The sequence below is a fragment of the Microcaecilia unicolor genome, unplaced genomic scaffold, assembly GCF_901765095.1.
Source record: "Microcaecilia unicolor unplaced genomic scaffold, aMicUni1.1, whole genome shotgun sequence".
NCBI classification, from domain to species: Eukaryota; Metazoa; Chordata; class Amphibia; order Gymnophiona; family Siphonopidae; genus Microcaecilia; species Microcaecilia unicolor.
The window spans coordinates 819,097-843,896 of NW_021963582.1; the positions used below are offsets into that span (position 1 = coordinate 819,097).

General features: G+C 44.6%; 1 protein-coding gene across 1 annotated transcript in view; it reads left to right on the forward strand.

Annotated features, from left to right (window-relative positions):
• The window catches only part of LOC115459460 (PR domain zinc finger protein 5-like), a 241,324-nt gene that overhangs the window by 209,241 nt on the left and 7,283 nt on the right, over positions 1 to 24,800 (forward strand). Inside the window, exon 14 of the mRNA XM_030189282.1 lies at positions 23,623 to 23,727. Within this exon, the coding sequence (XP_030045142.1) occupies positions 23,623 to 23,727 (105 nt within the window). The remainder of the gene's footprint in view (positions 1 to 23,622; positions 23,728 to 24,800) is intronic.

Sequence of the window (24,800 nt, forward strand, 5' to 3'; positions counted from 1 at the left end):
TGCCCATTTTTAGAAGCAGCGCTCTGGTCCGTCTCCATCTGGTATATATCCTTGTTTTTATTTCATCCAGTAGCCCATTTTCCCACAATCGGTCAGGTTACATAATGCGTCCTTGCTCACTGGTAACAGGTGTTTTTCTATAGACAGCAGGATTAATGAGGCACGCAAGTAGGGTGATGTTATAGAACTGCTCTCCCAGAGCTCAGAACTTAGTGGAAAGTTGTAAGTGCCTGCGACCCTTCTTGCACACAACAGTCTCCCCAGCTCTTAGTGGAAGGGATTGCGTGCTTGATTAATCCTTCTGGAAGCCAGACATTTTAGTTGCTTAATTTCTCTCAGGTTTCTTGTAATCCCATGACGTCTCTGCAGAATAATTGTTTAAGGTTCCTTCTACTTCTCTGCCTCACTCTGCTCCATCTCGTTCCGGTTTCATTGCATTTCCTCTCTCAGAACATCTCTTGCATCAGCAGGTGCCTTCTTGCGTCTTTACCTTCCTCCCTCACACGGGGGCACTGCTTCTAGAGCAAGACCTCTCCAAGCTTGAGGTGAAATGGTCTGGTCTAATCTAATCTAATTCATGAGTTATAGGCCGCACTGCTCCCAACAAAAGGTTTTAGGAGGTTTACAATTCAGAATTCAACAAAGTGAGAAATGATTCAGTGTTAAAACAAAAAATTAATCAAAATTCATCGAATAAAATTCTTTAACTTCTTGTGAAATTGCAGATAGTTTACTTCAAAGTAGGTAATGGCGTGAAATGAAAACATTGAACCGAGCTGCCTCTTAAACTGGATATTTCAATTGCAAACTATTGTGAGTTCGAACAAAAGTATAAAAACAACAAATAAAAAATTGGATCAGCATTACAGATGTCTGTTCCAGAATTATTTTTAAAGCTGGATGTTTAGTTTTTCAGGAAGCCAATGTAATTCTTTCTTATGCCCAGAAACACAATCATATTTCCATAATCCAAAAATGAACCATATTCTGTAATAACTGCAATTTGGCAAATAACTTACTACTCAGTCCAACATATACAGTGAATGACAGTAGTCAAGATTAGACAAAATCAACATTTGAACCAAAAGTGCAAAATGAGATTTATGAAAATAAGACCTTATCAGCCTCAGTTGACGCATTCTGAAAAAAGATTTTTTCCAAATTTGATTAATCTGAGCTTCAAAACTCAACGAGTAATCTAAGATGACGCCCAAAACCTTGGATCATTTTTCCACATGCAAAACAATGCCCTTAGGTAATGTTAAATTAGAAGGAACATCTATTAAAGAATTAGGATGCTATAAAGCTTTCATTTTACTCTGGAACCAGCATTAAAATATCCTCCGCATATCAGAGTCCAAGCCAGTGGGACCCAGGTGGGATGGTATAGTGGGGATAAGGGAGGGGAGGGGGGGCTTTGGGAGGTGGTAGGTTGGTTGTTTAGGTAGGGTATGATCTGTTACCAGTTACCTCTTGCCTATGGGTAGGAGAGTCAGCTTAGGTTCTAGTTGGTGGATAACGAAGGGGGGAGGGAGGGACGGTAAATCACAAGAAAAAGTTGATGATACTTTGCTGAAATGTCTTTGTATATGAGTTTGTTACGACTATGTTGGATTTGTAACTCAGCACCAGTGTAGTTTGAACTGTCGTCAATAAAAATTGTTGGAAACGAAAATATCATCCGCATAAGAAAACAATCGTTCTCACACACCAATTCATAAAAGGATTAAACAACATTGAGGATAGAGGTGAACCTTGAGGCACCCCACGAGTAGACACCCTTCCAAACAGAATATGAACTGTTCATCAAAAATTCCCTAAACCAGTTCAATACTGGACCAAACAGACCTAATTTACTCAGGGCCCCTTTTACAAAGTGGCTAAAAAGGAAGTACCGCCAAGCTACTGCAGCAGCCCGCTTGTACTTCCCACCCACAGCAGTAATTGGGCAGTGCTATGTGTTGCTGGGTTTTTTTTTTGTTACACTTGTACCCTGCGCTTTCCCACTCATGGCAGGCTCAGTGTGGCTTACATGGGGGCTATGGAGGGTTAAGTGACTTGCCCAGAGTCACAAGGAGCTGCCTGTGCCTGAAGTGGGAATTGAACTCATTTCCTCAGGACCAAAGTCCACCACCCTAACCACTAGGCCACTCCTCCACTGTTGCTACTATTTGAGATTCTACATGAAATGTTGCTATTCCACTAGCAACATTCCATGTAGAAGTCGGCCCTTGCAGATCACCAATGTGGCTTCTGTGAGTCTGACGTCCTGCACGCACGTGCAGGACGTCAGACTCACAGAAACAGAAGCCTGCGCAGCCTTCTACATGGAATGTTGCTAGTGGAATAGCAACATTCCATCTAGAATCTCAAATAGTATCTATTTTATTTTTGTTACATTTGTACCCTGCACTTTCCCACTCATGGCAGGCTCAATGCGGCTTACATGGGGCAATGGAGGGTTAAGTGACTTGCCCAGAGTCACAAGGAGCTGCCTGTGCCTGAAGTGGGAATCGAACTCAGTTCCTCAGGACCAAAGTCCACCACCCTAACCACTAGGCCACTCCTCCAAGGGTCATTACTGCCACCTCAGTGGCGGTAAGGGCTCCCCTCCCGAAATGGTCACAAGTACCTGACAGAAACTCAAATCGTTCCATATTACCAATCCCATGGCAAGCAGTTGCTTCCCCATGTCTATCTTAATAGCAGACTATGGACCTTTCCCAGGAACTTGTTCAAACCTTTTTTTAAACCCAGAAACACTAACCGCTGTTACTACATCCTCTAGCAAAGAGTTCCAGAGCTTAACTATTCATAGAGTAAAAAAATATTTCCTCCTATTTGTTTTTAAAATATTTCCCTGTAACTTCCTGGAGTGTCCCCTAGTCTTTGTACTTTTGGAACAAGTAAAAAATTGATTTACTTCTACTCGTTCTACACCACTCAGGATTTTGTAGACCTCAATCATATCTCCCTTCATCTGTCTCTTTTCCCAAGCTGAAGAGCCCTGACCTCTTTAGCCTTTCCTCATACGAGAGAAGTTCCTTCCCCTTTATCATTTTAGTCGCTCTTCTTTGAACCTTTTCTAATTCCGCTATATATTTTTTGAGATACGGTGACCAGAACTGAACGCAATACTCAAGGTGAGGTTGTACCATGAAGTGATACAGAGGCATTATAATATTCTTGGTCTTATTTTGCATCCCTTTCCTGTTTGCTTTTTTAGCTGCCGTCACCACACATTGAGCTGTTTGTGTGTTAAATGTAAATAATTGTGTATGACATTCAAAATATTTTCTGGTGAAGCACCTTTTTATATAACACATCTATGGAACCTTACTTGCCTATCAGAACTCTATGTTCTGAGCAGGGGCGTAGCTACTTGGGGCCACGGGGGCCTGGGCCCCTGTAGATTTGTCCCTGGACCCCCCTGCCAACGACCCTCTCGACCCCCTCCCGCCGTCAACCCACCGTCGCCGTCTGCTACCTTTGCTGGCGGGGGACCCCAACCCCCACCAGCCGAGGTCCTCTTCTTCCTTCGTTCTGTTTCTGAGTCTGACGTCCTGCACGTACAACGTACAATGTGCAGGACGTCAGACTCGCAGAAACAGAACGAAGCCCTGCAGATCGCAAAGGTAGGCGACTGCGGGGGAGGGTTGGCCGGCGGGAGGGGGGATCGAGAGGGTCGTCAGCGGGGGGGTGGGGTCAAAGTTGGCGGTGCCGGGGGGGGAGTCAGCAATGGCCGGGGGGGGGGGCTAAAATGTGCCCCCTCACCCTCGGGCTCTGAACCCCCCTCCCGCCGAAGTCTGGCTACGTCCCTGGTTCTGAGGGTGTTGGGTTTCTGCAGTTACCCACTGCTACATCATATCAACTTCACAATCCAGAGAGTAACAAAGTAGAAGGGTGGAAATCAAACAATACCAAATCCTAAAGACCACGCTTCATGACATGTACACAATTCAATAATTTTGTGCTCATATTTCTATTATGTCATAGTGGACAAGAACTGTCTCGTGTATAATCATCGCACAATTCAATTTTTATTCAAAAATATGTTTCAAAAGCCAATAGTGCATAATAGAAAAATGAGTGGCTGAAAAAACTTCTAATCGATTAGTATGTACAGTAGCTATGAAAAACACTTAACGTGCAGCTGGTAGAGTCCCCGACATAGGCTATGTTTCGATTCCTACTTCAGGGAGACCCCTTAATACAGGAAAAGTGTTCCAAAAGAATGTCATTCATAAAGGCTTACCATTCATTCTCAGCAGTAAAGTTGTATCCTAATAATCCTAAAATAAATCAATATCTATTAAGACATCTAATCACTTTAAAATAATGCTTTGTTTTTATATAATACTCCTGGGGGAATTTTGGCCCAAAATTTTGAAAATTCTTTAAAATTCTGTGCTGTTTATTTGCAGTGTTTTTGCACAGAATGTCCCATCCTAAGACCCAAAATTTCCTCCTATTTTCCTTTTCAAGCTCCAGACTCTGCCACCCTTCCCAGTGGCTCATTCACATTTCGCTGCCCCCCGTTCATTATACTTCATTCTCCCCCAGAGATAGCGCAGGACGAGGAGGAGGAAATGAAATGCTGCACAATGGATATGATCTTAGAATATTATCCAGCTTATAATCGAAAGACAAAAACGCCTATATTGCGACCTAAATCGGGAGATAGGCGTTTATCTCCCAAAAACGAATAACGCGGTATAATCGAAAGCCGAACTTGGACGTTTTCAACTGCACGCCATCGCGGAAGCGTACAAAGTTGACGGGGGGGTGTCGAAGGCGTGGTGAAGGCGGAACTGGGGCGTGGTTATCGGCCGATCGGAGATGGGCGACTTTTGCCGATAATGGAAAAAAAATATGCGTTTTTAGCGAGAATTTAGGGCACTTTTCCTGGACCCTGTTTTTCCACGAATAAGGCCCCAAAAGGTGCCCTAAATGACCAGATAACCACTGGAGGGAATCGGGGATGACCTCCCCTGACTCCCCCAGTGGTCACAAACCCCCTCCCACCACAAAATATGCCATTTCACAACTGTTTATTTTCACTCTCAAATGTCATACCCACCTCCCTGGCAGCAGTATGCAGGTCACTGGAGCAGTTATTAGGGGGTGCAGTGGACTTCAGGCAGGTGGACCCAGGCCCATCCCTCCCCTACCTGTTACAATTGTGCTGCTTAATGCTTATTAGTCATCCAACCCCCCAAACCCACTGTACCCACATGTAGGTGCCCCCCTTCACCCCTTAGGGCTATAGTAATGGTGTAGACTTGTGGGCAGTGCGTTTTGAGGGGGATTTGGGGGGCTCAACACACAAGGGAAGGGTGCTATGCACCTGGGAGCTCTTTTACCTTTTTTTTTGTTTTTGTAAAAGTGCCCCCTAGGGTGCCCGGTTGATGTCCTGGCATGTGAGGGGGGACAGTGCACTACGAATCCTGGCCCCTCCCATGAACAAATGCCTTGGATTTATTCGTTTTTGAGCTGGGCGCTTTCATTTTCCATTATCGCTGAAAAACAAAAACGCCCAGCTTACAAATTGTCGAATAAAACATGGACGTCTATTTTTTTTCGAAAATACGGTTCGGTCCGCCCCTTCACGGACCCGTTCTCGGAGATAAACGCCCATGGAGATAGACGTTTTCGTTCAATTATGCCCCTCCACGTGTGTGTGACTGTATTTAGGAGCAGCATATGAAAAGGCAGTTTCACGAGTGATGTCCAGTGATACATTGGAAGATGAAGGGAGCTGTAAAAATTGATGTTGAGAGGGCCACAAAGTGTGGGTTGGGGTACACAAAATTAGGAGGTTAGAAATATAATCAGGTGTGTCAGGTTGTAATCCTTCCTGAGAAAGGCAAGGACAAATCAAACTCTGGTATAAAGTATCACATACCATGTAAAATGAGTTTACCTTGTTGGGCAGACTGGATGTGCGAAAAAAGAACCCGAATTATAGCTACGTCATGCAAGGTTCCACGTTAGGAGTTACGGGCCAAGAAAGGGATCTGGGTGTCGTTGTTGATGATACGTTGAAACCTTCTGCTCAGTGTGCTGCTGCGGCTCGGAAAGCGAATAGAATGTTGGGTATTATTAGGAAAGGTATAGAAAACAGGTGTGAGGTTGTTATAATGTCGTTGTATCGCTCCATGGTGCGACCGCACCTTGAGTATTGTGTTCAATTCTGGTCGCCGCATCTCAAGAAAGATATAGTAGAATTGGAAAAGGTGCAGCGAAGGGCGACTAAAATGATAGTGGGGATGGGACGACTTCCCTATGAAGAAAGACTAAGGAGGCTAGGGCTTTTCAGCTTGGAGAAGAGACGGCTGAGGGGAGACATGATAGAGGTATATAAAATAATGAGTGGAGTAGAACAGGTGGATGTGAAGCATCTGTTCACACTTTCCAAAAATACTAGGACTAGGGGGCATGCGATGAAACTACAGTGTAGTAAATTTAAAACAAATCTGAGAAAAATTTTCTTCACCCAACGCATAATTAAACTCTGGAATTCGTTGCCGGAGAACGTGGTGAAAGCGGTTAGCTTAGCAGAGTTTAAAAAGGGGTTAGACGGTTTCTTAAAGAACAAGTCCATACACCACTACTAAATGGACTTGGGAAAAATCCACAATTCCAGGAATTTATTTATTTATTTTTATTTGTTGCATTTCTATCCCACCTTATCCCACCTCTTTGCAGGCTCAAAGTGGCTTACAATACATCATGAGTAGTGAAGGAATGTTAATAGATAAATATTTGGTATTGCAGGATCTTGGTCAGCATGATGTTAATAAAACAAACAAAATAAACGAAGTCATACCATACAAGCAGATATTATGAAACAAGTTCTGAATATAGATGGGCGAGTTGTGCATATTCACATTGGTTGATCTTTGTGGTACGCTTTATTAAAGAGATGTGTCTTCAGTAATATGCGGAAGTTTGTTCTTTCGTATATCGATTTCAAGCTGCACGGCAGTGCGTTCCATAACTGTGTGCTCAGGTAGGTAAAGTTTGACGCATGCATTATTTTGTATTTCATTCCTTTACAGCTGGGGAAGTGCAGATCAAGGAATGTGCGGGATGATCTTTTGGCATTCCTAGGTGGTAGGTCTATCAGGTCTGACATGTAAGCTGGTGCGTCTCCATGGATAATTTTATGAACTAGTGAGCATATTTTGAACCTGATGCGTTCCTTAAGTGGGAGCCAGTGTAATTTTTCTCATAGGGGCTTGGCACTTTCAAACTTTGGTTTGCCAAATATGAGTCTAGCTGCAGTGTTCTGGGCTGTCTGGAGTTTCTTGATTATTTGTTCTTTGCAGCCGGCATATAGTGCGTTGCAATAGTCTAGATGACTGAGCACCATTGATTGTACCAGGTGGCGGAAAACACTCCTTGGGAAGAAAGGTCTTATTCTTTTTAATTTCCACATTGAGTGGAACATCTTCTTGGTTGTGTTTTTCGTGTGGTTCTCTAGTGTTAGGTGTCGATCAATAGTGACTCCAAGAATTTTTAGGGTTTCTGAAATAGGAAGGTTTAGAGTTGGTGTGTTAATGGTGGTGAATTCTTTCTTGTTGTGTTGTGAGGTGAGTATTAGGCACTGGGTTTTATCTGCATTGAGTTTTAGCCGAAATGCGTCTGCCCAAGAGTGCATGATATCAAGACTTTGGTTGATGTCATTGGAAATTTTTTTTAGATCTTGTTTGAATGGGATGTAGATCGTTACGTCATCTGCGTAAATGTAAGGATTAAGGTTTTGATTTGATAGTAATTTAGCCAAGGGTATCATCATTAAGTTGAATAGAGTCGGCAAGAGCGGGGATCCTTGTGGTACTCCGCATTCAGGTACCCATGCGGGTGAAATAGTCGAGTTAGATGTCACTTGGTATGATCTTGTGGTTAAAAATCCCTTGAACCAATTGAAGACGTTGCCTCCAATTCCGAAGTATTCAAGGATGTGTAATAAAATTCCTTGATCAACCATGTCAAAAGCACTTGACATGTCAAATTGTAAAAGCAGTATGTTCTTACCAGATGCAATCGTTTGTTTGAATTTGGTCATGAGAGTTACTAATAACATGTATAGAATGTTTGTACGTTTGGGAAGCTCGCCAGGTGCCCTTGGCCTGGATTGGCCGCTGTCGTGGACAGGATGCTGGGCTTGATGGACCCTTGGTCTTTTCCCAGTGTGGCATTACTTATGTACTTATGGATGGACCATACAGGTCTTTATCTGCTGTCATTTACTATGTTATATATGTTTATAGACTAGAGAGAGGTTTGAATTGGATTTGGGCAGAAATGGACAATTAGTAGTACCATCTTATCATTTGCAGTCAATGAATAAAGGATTATTTCTTAGCACCTACAACAGATGAATCCAGAGACTTGTGACCATCTATTAGCAGGTGGAGGTAGAGAGCGCTGAACTCTGTCTTATAGGATGGTATGCTCCTTGGTTAGTCAGTATAGCTCTATATCCAGCAGGCTGTGGGGACGGTCTGTTGCAAGCTCTTGTTTTCATCTATGTTGTGGCTCCTGTTTTGGGTTTTCCGGTTTGTAAGTACATAAGAATTGCCATACTGGGACAGACTGAAGGTCCATCAAGCCCAGCATCCTGTTTCCACCAGTGGCCAATCCAGGTCACAAATACCTGGCAAGATCCCCAAAAAGTACATTTTATGCTGCTTATTATAAGCAGTGATTTTTCCCCATTTTAATAATGGTCTATGGACTTTTCCTTTAGGAAGCTATCCAAACCTTTTTAAAACCCCGCTAAGCTAACCGCTTTTACTACATTTTCTGGCAATGAATTCCAGAGTTTAATTACACGTTGAGTGAAGAGGTATTTTCTACGATTCGTTTTAGATTTCCTACTTTGTAGCTTCATTCCTTGCCCCCTAGTCCTTGTATTTTTGGAAAGAGTAAACAAACGATTCACGTCTATCCATTCCACCCCACTCATTATTTTATAGACCTCTATCATATCTCCCCTCAGCCGCCTTTTCTCCAAGCTGAAGAGCCCTAGCCGCTTTAGCCTTTTCTCATAGGGAAGTTGTCCCATCCCCTTTATTATTTTCGTCGCCCTTCTCTGTACCTTTTCTAATTGCACTATATCTTTCTTTGAGATGCAGTGACAAGAATTGCACACAGTATTCGAGTTGCGGTCTCACCATGGAGCAATACAAAGGCATTATAATAATATCCTCATTTTTTTTCCATTCCTTTCCTAATAATTCCTAATACTCTATTTGCCATTGAGCTTACAGCGCTTCACCTCCGAGGGCGCGGCAGACGGCGGCAGATCACCTGCCTTCCTTCCCTCCCTGTGTCCCGCCCTCGCCAAGTTACGTCACACGAGGGCGGCACACACAGGGAGGGAAGGAAGTCTGAAGGGAGGTGGTCTGCCGCTGTCTGCTGTGCTTTTGGAGGTGAGGCGCTGTGAGTTCAATGGAGAGGGCCGCCGGGTGACATTGCCGAAGGGTTAGAAGGTAAAGTTTGCCTATTTGGGGATGATACTAAGATCTGCAACAGAGTAGACACCCGGGAGGGAGTGGAAAACATGAAAAAGGATCTGAGGAAGCTAGAAGAATGGTCTAAGGTTTGGCAATTAAAATTCAATGCGAAGAAATGCAAAGTGATGCACTTAGGGAATAGAAACCCTCGGGAGATGTATGTGTTAGGCGGGGAGAATCTGATGGGTACGGACGGGGAAAGGGATTTTTGGGTGATAGTATCTGAGGATCTGAAGGCGACGAAACAGTGTGACAAGGTGGTGGCCGTAGCTAGAAGGTCGTTAGGCTGTATAGAGAGAGGTGTGACCAGCAGAAGAAAGGAGGTGTTGATGCCCCTGTATAAGTCGTTGGTGAGGCCCCACCTAGAGTATTGTGTTCAGTTTTGGAGGCCGTACCTTGCGAAGGATGTAAAAAGAATTGAAGCGGTGCAAAGAAAAGCTACGAGAATGGTAAGGGATTTGCGTTACAAGACGTATGAGGAGAGACTTGATGACCTGAACATGTACACTCTGGAAGAAAGGAGAAACAGGGGTGATATGATACAGACGTTCAAATATTTGAAAAGTATTAATCTGCAAAGAAACCTTTTCCGGAGATGCCAAGGCGGTAGAACGAGAGGACATGAAATGAGATTGAAGAGAGGCAGACTCAAGAAAATTGTCAGGAAGTATTTTTTCACGGAGAGAGTAGTGGATGCTTGGAATGCCCTCCCGTGGGAGGTGGTGGAAATGAAAACGGTAACGAAATTCAAACACGCGTGGGATAAACATAAAGGAATCCTGTTCAGAAGGAATGGATCCTCAGGAGCTTAGCCGAGATTGGGTGGCAGAGCCAGCCGGTGGTGGGAGGCGAGGATAGTGCTGGGCAGACTTATACGGTCTGTGCCAGAGCCAGTGGTGGGAGGCGGGGCTGGTGGTTGGGAGGCGGGGATAGTGCTGGGCAGACTTATACGGTCTGTGCCCTGAAGAGGACAGGTACAAATCAAAGTAGGGTATACACAAAAAGTAGCACATATGAGTTTGTCTTGTTGGGCAGACTGGATGGACCATGCAGGTCTTTTTCTGCCGTCATTTACTATGTTACTATGCTTTCTTAAACGTTGCTGCACCTTGAGCAGAGGGTTTCAACATATCATCAACAATGACACCTAGATCCTTTTTCTGGGCGGTGACCTGTAATGTGGAACCTTTCATCATGTAAATGTAGTTTGGGTTCCTCTTTCCCGCATGCATCAGTCTACCATTTTGATGCCCAGTTTCATAAGGTGGTTTTTAGAGAGGAGACATTGAGAGTCGGATGTTAACAGAGGCTGTGTGACATGCAGTGTATCACTGATGTACCTTTGAGCAAGTGTACACTGTACTTTGCTTGTGTATAAATAAGCTTTTTCTATTTCTCTTTCAACTTCAGGATTCTGTGGATAAACCTGTACACTGTATTTGTTTTATGGGATGCTACAGAAGATAGGTTTTCCATTAGCTGCTGTTCAGTGGAAACCCAATAAGAGGGTGTATTGTGGGATTGTATTTTTGTTTTATAACAGCTGGAAATTTAAGCTTTTCTTCCCACATTGTTTTCTAGGAAATGAGAATGTTTCTTCATATGGTAAAGGTTATGCCAACATTTCAAAGTATAGTGGCAGTTTAAAAGCTGCCAAAGCTATAAACATATATGCAAAAGTAGTATCCCAGTTGCAGCAGCTCCTTCCACTGTTTGATCCAGTACAGCTGCAAGATATTTGCAGAAGTAGATCTCTCGGCCGCAGTGCTGCGTTGTGCTCTGTCCTCATCCACTGCCTGAAAATAATGTCCAAGAAGAGGTGTTTGTGTACACGTGCATACACGCATGCACACACGTGTACACACACATTTGACATTCTTCTCGGGAACTACATGGCACTGGATGCTGAGAGGTCTGACTTGTGCCGAGATCACACACACCTCACATCCTCCCTGAGTCCAGAAGAGTTTTACGACTGCTAAAGTGACAGAAATTTCTAGTTTTAGCCAATGTTTTATACCAGGGCTCCTGCTGTGTAATGTCAAGGGTAACATTCTGGTGAGAGGGGTCATCTAGTTTGTTTGTTTTTTGTTTGTTTTTTTAATTTAAGAAAATGTAACCCACACTCAGCATAGTCCTAAATGAAGTTAAAAAAAAACCCCAAATAATTTCCATATAAAATACTCATAAAAATACAAAAGTAACAAGACATTTCATAGTTCAAACATACATGCAGATGTGTTTTTAGTTTCTTCAGTCAAATCTGACAATGTTCTCAAATCATTAGTGCGGGCACAGACATTGGAAAGGCCCCGGAATGTTCCATTCCCTTTTCCGCCACTTATGGCGTGATCTTTAAGAGGCCGAAACTGAGAAAGTGAGCTTCCTAGAGCATTATTTCTTCATAGTCAAGGACATTGTAATGATGCAAATTATCTTGTACTAGTAAAAAAGGACCATTTCGGAAAGAAATGAAACGGGCGCTAGCCAGGTTTTCCTTGTAGTGTGTAGAAGCGCTGCCGGGCCGCCTCCTCTTCCACATTCCGCCCTCTCTCCCGCCTCCTCTTCGTCGTTCCGCCCTCTCTCCTGCTTTCAGCTGCTGATTGGCTCCTTGAATGTGCTCCGCCCTCAACGTCATTACGTTTGACGCGAGGGCAGGGCCCACAGACTGTGCTACAGAGCTTCGAACAAACGAACTGGCTTCATTGACGTCAGTGGTCAATGGAACGTTGAGAGTGCTTTTTATGTCCAGATGGGGCGTGGCCTAGGGCGCAGATGGGCGTGCCTGAGTGCGGGAGTCTGAATAGCCTAGGTCAGGAGTCACAGTTGGAGTGAGGTGAGCTTCAGAACGTCTGAGGGGGATTCAGAATGTCTGAGGGGGATTTTATTTATATAGATAATACTAGGCACAGTTACTGGTTTACAGTTTTCATCTTCTATATGGGAAAAACTGTGTTCTTTCATATGCCTGAAATCAGTTCTATGAAGTGCTCATTCACCAGTGCCTTTTAGGTGCTTAGATGGCCCTCTAATTTGAAAGTATGGGGTCCAGTGCTCTCTTTCCTCTTCCACGTAAGGAAAAAGGACTGTCCCCTTAACAGAACTGTGTTGTGAGCTTGTTCAGCTGGCATTCTTTGCATCTTAGCTCTTTTAACTTGGTCGGTTGGAAAGATGGACTTTGTATATATATGTTGGTTTGCAAGAATGCTCAAGTATATAATCTCCTTGCACTGTGTTTAGACTGTGGCCATGGAAATGTATGATAGATAGTACAGCAGGAATGAAAGGGTTGCAGTAGTGCTGCAGTGCCAGTGAATACTCTCCTTGTACATAAGTTTCAGTGGTAGTTAATGATTTGCAAAGTGTTTGAAAGGTCTGTTTTAACAAAAACTTGGATTTTCTACAAGAACTGAAAAATGAAAAGTTGCACTGATGGAAGGTGGCCCAGAAAGGACAAGATGTGTTTTGATGTAGCTGACGAAGGTGGCCCAGAAAAGGACAAGGTGTGTTTTGATGTAGCTGACGAAGGTGGCCCAGAAAAGGACAAGGTGTGTTTTGATGTAGCTGACGAAGGTGGCCCAGAAAAGGACAAGGTGTGTTTTGATGTAGCTGACGAAGGTGGCCCAGAAAAGGACAAGGTGTGTTTCGATGTAGCTGACGAAGGTGGCCCAGAAAAGGGACAAGGTGTGTTTTGATGTAGCTGACAAAGGTGGCCCAGAAAAGGACAAGGTGTGTTTTGATGTAGCTGACGAAGGTGGCCCAGAAAAGGACAAGGTGTGTTTCGATGTAGCTGACGAAGGTGGCCCAGAAAAGGACAAGGTGTGTTTCGATGTAGCTGACGAAGGTGGCCCAGAAAAGGGACAAGGTGTGTTTTGATGTAGGTGATGAAGGTGGCCCAGAAAAGGACAAGGTGTGTTTCGATGTAGCTGACGAAGGTGGCCCAGAAAAGGGACAAGGTGTGTTTTGATGTAGCTGACAAAGGTGGCCCAGAAAAGGACAAGGTGTGTTTTGATGTAGCTGACGAAGGTGGCCCAGAAAAGGACAAGGTGTGTTTGGATGTAGCTGACGAAGGTGGCCCAGAAAAGGACAAGGTGTGTTTCGATGTAGCTGACGAAGGTGGCCCAGAAAAGGGACAAGGTGTGTTTTGATGTAGGTGATGAAGGTGGCCCAGAAAAGGACAAGGTGTGTTTTGATGTAGCTGACGAAAACCCTTCAAGGGACTTTAGCACTGCTCAAAAGCTCCAGAAGATCAGTATATTTTAGTTCTTCTCTGGATATGGGGGACTTTCACTTCCTTCACAGAGTTCATGAGACTGGGCAGTGAATTACTTCCAATTCTTGATCTGCAACTCACTGGAAATACAGCTGGTGTTCAGGCACATAGGAGGTAGAGAAGATAATCCAAATGTAATCCTAATTACCATTGTGCCGGAAGGTTGGTCGAGCTTTTACTCCACTGCATGACTCAGGCATTAGCTTAGGATGTATTTAAATGTCTTTATACCAGGCTGATATATGGATCTCATAGAAATTTGTTGTTCCTTTCCAGCACTGGATCGTTAGAGCCGGTAATCCCTGAACAGGGAGCGTGTGCACCCGTTCACTACATGTATTTAATATTGACTATGATGATTAGTACATGATTTGAGTTACATCTGAAGCCTTGGATAAGAGACTCTTGCAGTTTATGAAATGTTTTTTCTAGCAGGATAATCATCTACAACTCAAAGCTTGTAACTTAATAATTAATGGGCATTTTCAGTATGACGTTCAAATGGTGAAGTGTTTATCGGAAAATGTTTAAAAACTGAAGCTCGTAACGGAAGAAAAAAAACTAAACTTGTCCAATATTCGAAAATACATTTTAAAAATGTTTTGAAAGAGGACATACTGAAAACATCACAGATGTTCAGAGATAAACGTTCCCACCAATCGAAAATACACTACGCAAAAGGTGCAGTACTGGTCCCCGCATTGAGAAAATTGTGCAAAACCTGCATATATACCTCTGCATGTGGAGGAACGTGTGTCAGTGGGGACATAGGAGACAAATCATGAAGCACCACCACCACCTGCCCCCACACAATGTCTGCCCCCCAGGATCACAGCAGCACTCATGTGCAAGCACCGTACATAGGCAGGGTCACGCACTGAGGTCCCTTTGTCATTGCAATACATGTTGTTGCTTTTCATAAGAAAGGGGGAAAAAAAACCCATTGCTGAAATCAGAATGTACCGAATATCCAATAACAACTAATTCTGGGCCCCTGCTCCACTAACTTTGCAATGTTAAAATGAGGGCCTGCCGAAGCAAACACCCACAGAAGGTGAGCTCTCCACAGGAAAACCAACAGGGTAAGACAAACAGTGGATCCAATAAAAGTCCTCTCACAATGAGTGTCTTCCTGAACAAGGTCTTTATTCACAATAGCACAATTGACCCGACACGTGACGTGTTTCGGCCGTGAGGCCTGCGTCAGGGGTCTATTATTATCTGAAGACAAAATGCCTTGTGGGTCAGGTGATAAACCAACACTAAAACTGCTAAAAAAGGTATCTGGCTGTGCAGCTCTGCTACTGTCCCTGACTCTGCCTCTGAATACCCAAGCAAAACGGCAAGGATTCGGGACAGTAGCAGAGCTGCACAGCCAGATACCTTTTTTAGCAGTTTTAGTGTTGGTTTATCACCTGACCCACAAGGCATTTTGTCTTCAGATAATAATAGACCCCTGACGCAGGCCTCACGGCCGAAACACGTCACGTGTCGGGTCAATTGTGCTATTGTGAATAAAGATCTTAAAATGAGGGGCTGCACATATCTGGACCCCCACCACCTGCTGCATCATGACCCCCGCCTACATACCAATGGAAAAGTACATTGAGCCGGCCAAAGGCACACCTGCCCATTCCCACCTCCCAGCAACAGTGCATGCACTCCATAGAAAGGCCACCATGCCACCCTCTGTCCCCATGGCTCCTCATCCTCTGGGTCTGGCAGGACCTGTCTTCTTTGTTGAACCAGGTTGTGCAGCAGTGTGCAGTAGGCCATGAAAATTTTGGCAACCTTTTCAGGGCTGTAGACGAGTTCTCCTCTGAAACAGTACAGATATCTGAAGTAATTCTTGAGCTGGCCAAAAGCCCCATTCTATGATGGTGCAGGTTCTCTTATGCTTCTTGTTGTACTCCTCCACTGCCCCATTTTGGGGCTGTACTATGGTAGTCATGAGCTGTGTTCTCTGGGGATAGCCTTTGTGACCTGTGGGGAAAAGCAGAATCGATGACTTGGGTGTGTATTGGCTGGTATGGTGACATTGTGGAGCTGGAATTATAGTTGTGGATTGGGGGGTCATCTAGATTGGGGGGGGGGGGGAGGTGTGGAGTTCGGGAATCCCTGTACTGCTTACTTAAGAACCAACCGCTGGTGATCTCCCCTCAGTGAAACCTGTGGTAGATCATTGAATGCTGGAAGATGTAGGCATTGTAGGTGGGGCCTGGGTAGCGGGCACACACATCCACAGTCTCCCCTGGGCATCACACACAGCCTGCATGTTCATGAAGTGAAATCATTTTCTATTACTGTAGGTGTTCTTGTGTGCCCGGAAAGGAGGAGGGGTGTTTAAGTGCAACATGTGCAGTCGATGACCGAGGGGAAGCAGTCTAAGACATAGAACTGAGCCATGTTGTTCTGCAGTGCCTGGGCGGTATTGAGGAAGGTAATGTAGTGTGAGTTGTGAGATCGAGGAACTGGGCTAGATAGTTGGAGATGGTGGGCTGGGTGAGGCCTGTATTGAAGCACTGACTAGAAGGTGCCGTGGCCAGAAAGGCGAGAGAGGCAGTGGCCTGTAAGTGGACTGACCCAGGATTATTCCTGCATGTCCTGGGTGGAGGAGAGGTTGTAGCTGGTCACAGAGGTGCCGTATGGCAACCCTGTCAAAGTGGAACCTAGTAAGGCATTCCTGATCAGTGAGGTCCAGGAAACGGGTGCGGGGCCTAAATACTCTCTGATAGGGGATATCTCCTCCAGGGCCTCCCCTCCAAACTCTCTTCCACCTCCAGTAAGGTGTCAGTTACCAAAGCATGCAATGCATCCATGATTGCTGTTCAGGTGTCCGATCATCACAGGTGCAACCCACTAACCCTAGAAATACCACTGTGCACACCTCCACCTACTGCACCTCGTGAGACCTGGCACCAGCACACAGTCATGAGACACACACCAGCTGCCCAAAACACTCACTCTCCCACCACCAACAAACAATCCTAACACACACAGCAGCAGCACAAAGCACTCACTGTCCCAGGAACAGCACACAGCCCTCACACAAACAGCAACAGCCCAGAACACAGTGACAAACTGGGAGTGGACAAACAAAGGAACAATGAGAGACAAGGGACAGGAGACTAGCAGGTAGGGATGTAGAATGGGAGGTGTGAGGGTTTGGTGGGGGACGGGGGCAAGATAGAGAGGAAGGGATTGGTGTGGGCAAGGACTTAGGAAGTGAAACACAGAGGAGGTAAGTCAGGAAATGTAAGGGTCAAAAGGTTCAGACTGGGGCAAACACACAAAAGTAGCAAAGCACTCAGCAGCTCTCTACTATCTCTCACAAATGATCACTTCCACCGCTCCACTCTCCTACTCAGCAAAATTACAAATGGGTTTAAAAACAGTTTTCTTAATAGGAGAGAGTTCAGTTATTGCACTAAAGGGACAGGGAGGGAAATCTGCTAGAACAGGGGAGGCAAAAGTGACAGATTGATCTCTGTCCCACAGGCCTAACGAAGCTTTAAAAATAATTAAAAATTTTACACAGATTTATACTTTGGTTTCATTATACATTTTAGACTTTTTTTTCTGTGAGAAATACATTTATCTACCTGTTATGTCATTTTTCAACATTCTTCTGTTTCGAAAATGAGCCCATAAATCATACAGAACCTGAAATCCAAGGTATGCTGAACCTTCAAGCAGCACCAGCTCCAAATCTAAATATTCTCCCTTGTGGACATTTTAGTCTTATACAGATCAGTGGCGTACCAAGGGGGGGCGGTGGGGGCGGTCCACCCCGGGTGCACGCCGCTGGGGGGGGGGGGGTGCCGCGCGCCTGTCGGCTCTTCGCTTTCATGCTCCCTCTGCCCCGGAACAGGTTACTTCCTGTTCCGGGGCAGAGGGAGCATGGAAATGAAGAGCCGACAGGCGCGCGGCACCCCCCCCCCCCCCCCCAGCGGCTTGCACCCGGGGGGGGGGTTCTTTCGCCAGGGGGTCGCACTGCACCTGGGGGGTTATTTCGCTGGGGGGGGCGGGGTGCATCGGCGATCTGCCCCAGGTGTCAGCGCCCCTAGGAACGCCACTGATACAGATTCCTAGTTCCCCAGTTTTTCCATTATGTTGTCCCGGTATATTTTTAATCTTGATTCCTTATGGAACTGAGGTTTATCAGATTGCTGCGGATGTGCTTTTTTTGCACCTTTGAATTTGAGCGACTTCTATGGGAAGGGAGAGGCTACAAAGTCAACAGTTTTCCCGTAAGAACCATTTTGAATCCCATTGGGCCAGGTTTTGTAAAGCCTTCATGACTGGACATGTGGGACCCAGCTCGGCTTTTTAGAATGTCACACCTTGTACTGGTTTTTGTTTGTGTACATAAAATCTAGAGCGTCCAGTCAGTCCTTTCACATATGTTTATAAATGGGACTGTTCCATTCTGTCTGCTATAGGATTATGGGGTTGGCCATAAACGATGTCACACTGAGGAGGGTAGAAGATTGTGACTTTTGTGACGATGGGGGAAGAGGGTGGTTTAACAATCATGGCATCACGAAAGCCTCAGTATAACCATCGTTATGATTTTGTACATCTCAACCTAGATGGACCTACAACACTGAACCCATTATAATCCCCCTTTTGTCTAAATAACTGTCTTAATGTTACTGAGGCAGGATCAGTCCGCTCAGTTCTCTATTTAATGGCACCATCTTTCAACCATCCAGGAGCATTTGTTGTGATAAACACACCATCCAAATCATGAATAAAGCTTTTATGACTGATTTCAAACTGATTTGATACAGTGTCACCTTAGCTGTTTCCAGTAGGCCTAATTAAACTAAGTACATTGTTTTTTATGATGTTTTCCATTAGTCAACTGGAATGGACTGGTAAGTGTTTTGTACAGGCATTTCATGTAAGACTTAGGGGAATCATAAGTTTGAGTCATAATTTTGGAAGGTGGAGAGAGTTAGTCTTGTGATGAGATGTGACAGAAGGAGCAATTTTGCACCAGAATCACGTAACAACTGCATGCACTTCTATGGTCTGTGCCCTGAGAAAGGCAAGGACAAATCAAACTCTGGTATAAAGTATCACATACCATGTAAAATGAGTTTATCTTGTTGGGCAGACTGGGTGGACTGTACAGGTCTCTCTATCTGCCGTCATTTACTATGTTTCGTTACTCTTTGGGGTTCTACATGGAATGTTGCCACTAATTGGGATTCCGGAATCTTTTAACTCTTTAGGATTCCAGAATCTTCAGAACTTTTAGCACACAAAGAGTGCTGGGCAGACTTCTACGGTCTACGCCCTGATCTTGACTGAATAGAGAGGGATGGGCTGGACTGTACATTTTAAGGGGCTTCAATGTTGGCTTCAGAACTTAGTACAAGAACAGTGCTAGGCAGACTTCTACAGTCTGTGCCCTGAGAATGGCAAGGACAAATCAAACTCAGTATCACATACCATGTAAAATGAGTTTATCTTGGGCAGACTGGATGGACTGTTGAGGGCTTTATCTGCCGTCATTTACTATGTTACTTTGTTACTCTTTGGGGTTCTACATGGAGTGTTGCTACTAATTGGGATTCCGGAATCTTGTAACTCTTTAGGATTCCAGAATCTTCAGAATTTTTAGTACAGGAACAGTGCTGGGCAGACTTCTACGGTCTACGCCCTGAGAAAGGCAAGGACAAATCAAACTCTGGTATAAAGTATCACATACCATGTAAATGAGTTTATCTTGTTGAGCAGACTGGATGGGCCATACAGGTCTTTATCTGCCGTCATTTACTGTGTTACTATGTTACTCTTTGGGGTTCTACATGGAATGTTGCTACTAATTGGGATTCCGGAATCTTGTAACTCTTTAGGATTCCAGAATCTTCAGAACTTTTAGTACAAGAACAGTGCTGGGCAGACTTCTACAGTCTGTGCCATGAGAAAGGCAGGGACAAATCAAACTCAAGTATCACATACCATGTAAAATGAGTTTATCTTGTTGAGCAGACTGGATGGACTGTTAAGGGCTTTATCTGCCGTCATTTACTATGTTACTTTGTTACTCTTTGGGGTTCTACATGGACTGTTGCTACTAATTGGGATTCCGGAATCTTTTAACTCTTTAGGATTCCAGAATCTTCAGAACTTTTAGTACAAGAACAGTGCTGGCCAGACTTCTATGGTCCGTTCCCTGAGAAAGGCAGGGACAAATCAACCTCGGGTATAAAGTATCACATACCATGTATAATGAGTTTATCTTGTTGGGCAGACTGGATGGACCGTTCAGGTCTTTATCTGCCGTCATTTACTATATTACTCTTTGGGGTTCTACATGGAATTTTGCTACTAATTGGGATTCCGGAATCTTCTAACTCTTTAGGATTCCAGAATCTTCAGAACTTTTAATACAAGAACAGTGCTGGGCACACTTCTACGGTCCGTTCCCTGAGAAAGGCAGGGACAAATCAAACTGGGGTATTCATATAAAGTCTCACATACCATGTAAAATGAGTTTATCTTGTTGGGCAGACTGGATGGACCGTTCAGGTCTTTATCTGCCGTCATTTACTTTGTTACTCTTTGGGGTTCTACATGGAATGATGCTATTAATTGGGATTCCAGAATTTTGTAACTCTTTAGGATTCCAGAATCTTCAGAACTTTTAGTACAAGAACAGTACTGGGCAGACTTCTACGGTCTGTGCCCTGAGAATGGCAAGGACAAATCAAACTTACGTATAGATATAAAGTATCTAAAATGAGTTTATCTCATTGGGCAGACTGGATGGACCGTTCAGGTCTTTATCTGCCGTCATTTACTGTGTTACTATGTTACTCTTTGGGGTTCTGCATGGAATGTTGCTACTAATTGGGATTCCGGAATCTTGTAACTCTTTAGGATTCCAGAATCTTCAGAACTTTTAGTACAGGAACAGTGCTGGGCAGACTTCTACGGTCTGTATCCTGAGAAAGGCAGGGACAAATCAAACTGGGGTATTCATATAAAGTATCACATACCATGTAAAATGAGTTTATCTTGTTGGGCAGACTGGATGGACCGTACAGTTCTTTATCTGCCGTCATTTACTATGTTACTATGTTACTCTTTGGGGTTCTATATGGAATTTTGCTACTAATTGGGATTCCGGAATCTTGTAACTCTTCAGGATTCCAGAATCTTCAGAACTTTTAGTACAAGAACAGTGCTGGGCAGACTTCTACGGTCTGTGCCCTGAGAAAGGCAAGGACAAATCAAACTGGGGTATTCATATAAAGTATCACATACCATGTAAAATGAGTTTATCTTGTTGGGCAGACTGGATGGACCGTACAGGTCTTTATCTGCCGTCATTTACTATGTTACTATGTTACTCTTTGGGGTTCTACATGGAATGTTGCTACTAATTGGGATTCCGGAATCTTCTAACTCTTTAGGATTCCAGAATCTTCAGAACTTTTAATACAAGAACAGTGCTGGGCACACTTCTATGGTCCGTTCCCTGAGAAAGGCAGGGACAAATCAACCTCGGGTAGGCATATAAAGTATCACATACCATGTATAATGAGTTTATCTTGTTGGGCAGACTGGATGGACCGTACAGGTCTTTCTTTATCTGCCCTCATTTACTATGTTACTGTGTTGTGATCAGTGAACTCAAGAGAGGAGACGTCAGGGATTGCTTCCAGTTTCTTATTCACTCTTCTGGCCTGGTAGTTCCTCTTCTTCCTTCCTCCATGGTCGGATCTGGCACCATGAGCATTCATTTGCAACTATGCAGAAATGTTTTCCCTGTTCAATAGGTGCCTCCACTCTTCCTGGTGTGGTCATTGTAGCAATAGTCCTGAGACCAGGAGCTTTAAATCCAACCACCAGGTGTCACACGATAACCATGACCATCTCCCCTTCCTCTCCAGAGGAGGGAGAGACAGAAAATGCGAACCATGAATTGAAACGGGGACCTTCCGCATGGAAGCGTACACAGCACTTACCACCAGGCCGACCCTGATTACTTATTGTTAATCTCAAATTCTGTTCTAGAACTGATATTGAGGGGCATAATGGAACAGAAACGCCTATCTCCATGGGCGTTAATCTCCGAGAACGGGTCCGTGAAGGGGCGGACCGAACCGTATTATCGATAAAAAATAGACGCCCATGTTTTATTCGCCAATGTGTGAGCTGGGCGTTTTTGCTTTTCAGCGATAATGGAAAAGGAAAGTGCCCAGCTCAAAAACAAATAAATCCAAGGCATTTGTTCGTGGGAGGGGCCAGGATTCGTAGTGCACTGGTCCCCCTCACATGCCAGGACACCAACCGGGCACCCTAGGGGGCACTTTTACAAAAACAAAAAAACAGGTAAAAGAGCTCCCAGGTGCATAGCACCCTTCCCTTGTGTGTTGAGCCCCCCAAATCCCCCTCAAAACCCACTGCCCACAAGTCTACACCATTACTATAGCCCTAAGGGGTGAAGAGGGGCACCTACATGTGGGTACAGTGGGTTTGGGGGGGTTGGACGACTAATAAGCATTAAGCAGCACAATTGTAACAGGTAGGGGGGATGGGCCTGGGTCCACCTGCCTGACGTCCACTGCACCCCCTAACAACTGCTCCAGGGACCTGCATACTGCTGCCTGGGAGGAGGGTATGACATTTGAGGGTGAAAATAAAAAGTTGTGAAACATCATTTTTTTGTGGTGGGAGGGGGTTAGTGACCACTGGGGGAGTCAGGGGAGGTCATCCCCGATTCCCTCTGGGGGTAATCTGGTCATTTAGGGCACTTTTTGGGGCCTTATTCGTGAAAAAACAGGGTCCAGGAAAAGTGCCCTAAATTCTAGCTACAAACGCATCCATTATCGGCGAAGGGCGCCCATCTCTGTTCGGGTGATAACCACGCCCCAGTTCCGCCTTCGACACGCCTTCGACACGCCCCCGTCCACTTTGTCCGCATCCGCGACGGAGTGCAGTTGAAAGCGTCCCAAATTCGGCTTTTGATTATACCGCGTTATTCGTTTTTGTGAGATAAACGCCCATCTCCCGATTTAGGTCGGAACTTGGGCGTTTTTCTCGTTCGATTATAAGCTGGATAGTAACATAGTAACATAGTAGATGACGGCAGAAAAAGACCTGCATGGTCCATCCAGTCTGCCCAAGACAAACTCATATGTGTATACCTTACCTTGAATTTGTACCTGTCCTTTTCAGGGCACAGACCATATAAGTCTGCCCAGCAGTATTTCCCGCCTCCCAACCACCAGCCCCGCCTCCCATCACCGGCTCTGGCACAGACCGTATAAGTCTGCCCTCCACTATCCTCGCCTCCCAACTACCGACCTCTCTTCCCCCACCTGCTCCGCCACCCAATTTCGGCTAAGCTTCTGAGGATATAACTGATTCCTAATTAAAGCTGTGCGTTAATTAAGCATATGCTGAACGTGTGCACCTTTTTTTCAGTGTCCTCGGGCTGTGTTTCTTCAAGGTAACTGTATTTTTATACTGTTTAAGAACAGTTCAGAGTTTTTTCTTTGATGATCTCTGTTCTTGTGACGTGTCTTTACTGCTGGTTATGATGGATTTTTACTTCATTCAATCCATTTACCTTGCTCTAATAAAAATTTTGCAGCAGGAAGAATCAAAGATTATGCCAAACTCTAGACAAAAACGGCTGGTTTCTAACTTAACGCTAAGGCGAACCAGTGTGCAGATGTCTCCCTGGCTTATGTTCACTCTCTTGCTTTCATTCATGACAGTTCCTCAGAGATCGCATAAAACACTTAACTGGCCTGTTCTCTGTGTTGTCTCACTTTCACATGCTCATGTCCTTGTCTGCAGGAAAAGCCATACCAATGCTCCGAGTGCAACAAAGCCTTCAGCCAGAAGCGAGGCCTGGATGAGCACATGAGAACCCACACGGGCGAGAAACCCTTCCAATGCGATGTGAGTGATGCTTTCTTTCTAATCGTGCAGCTTCAGCAATACAAACTTTGCATGCATTGTTTTGGATTTTCAAACGGAGCATATCAGAAATCGGTACTGCTGTTGGCCGTTCACTGATTCACTTACATTTCAGGCATGCTTTCATTTATTTTGCTAAACCCATAAAGAGTTACTTGCACTGTTTTAACACTATGGCAATGCATGAGAGAGATTTGCATACTAGCAAGGAGGCAGTTCATGTAAATCTGTCTCATGCATATTCATTGTGGATATCCTGAAAACCCAGTTGGATGGGTGTGCCCTGAGGACTGGGTTGAGAAGTACAGGTCCTGTTCTAATACAGAGGTTTTGAGAGATTAATGACTAAAATTTAACCGAGGCAAGAACACTGTCGCATTATTGTAACACCATAGAAACAATCAAGGCTAATTAATAATTCTGGTGTTCTTGAATATCCTGGAAGCCAATGCAGAATGACTTAGTATCTGTTAACAGCAAAACATAATCCTGAGTTAGTACTGTAAATGGTCCCTGTTGGTAATCTTATTCTGTCAGGAAATTGTAGATCAGACAACTTTCCAAAGGGAAAATGTAGGGCTCCTCGGTAATAAAACAGCATATTACTGATGCAGTAAACAGTTGCCTCTGAATAAGAAGCTCAAGGGAGCCTTAGACTTTGCAGAGACACATGCTGAGGAAGTTAACTTTTCAGAAGTGAAACGGATAACTCATAAGAGCATAAGATTGGTATGAAATTGCTTATCCAGCTTCTGTGCTCTGTTACTTCTGAATACCTCTACTTTATTGAATGGTTTTTAGCTGATATAGTACTCATTCCCTGGACCACTGGTGTAGCCCCCTACCCCCCCCCCCCCCCCCACACACACACACACAAACTGCAGTACCTTGAATTGCTTACAGGGATGGCCCAAGCTCCGCCAGCCAAGGAGCTCTGAGGTCCAGTGTGAGGAAGTCAGCGACGTGCTTTCCAGCTGCCAACCCTGGCACTCTTTGCACATGATCAGTTCATGCACACGGGCTGACCATGTGTGGCGTGCCTGGCATCAGTGGCT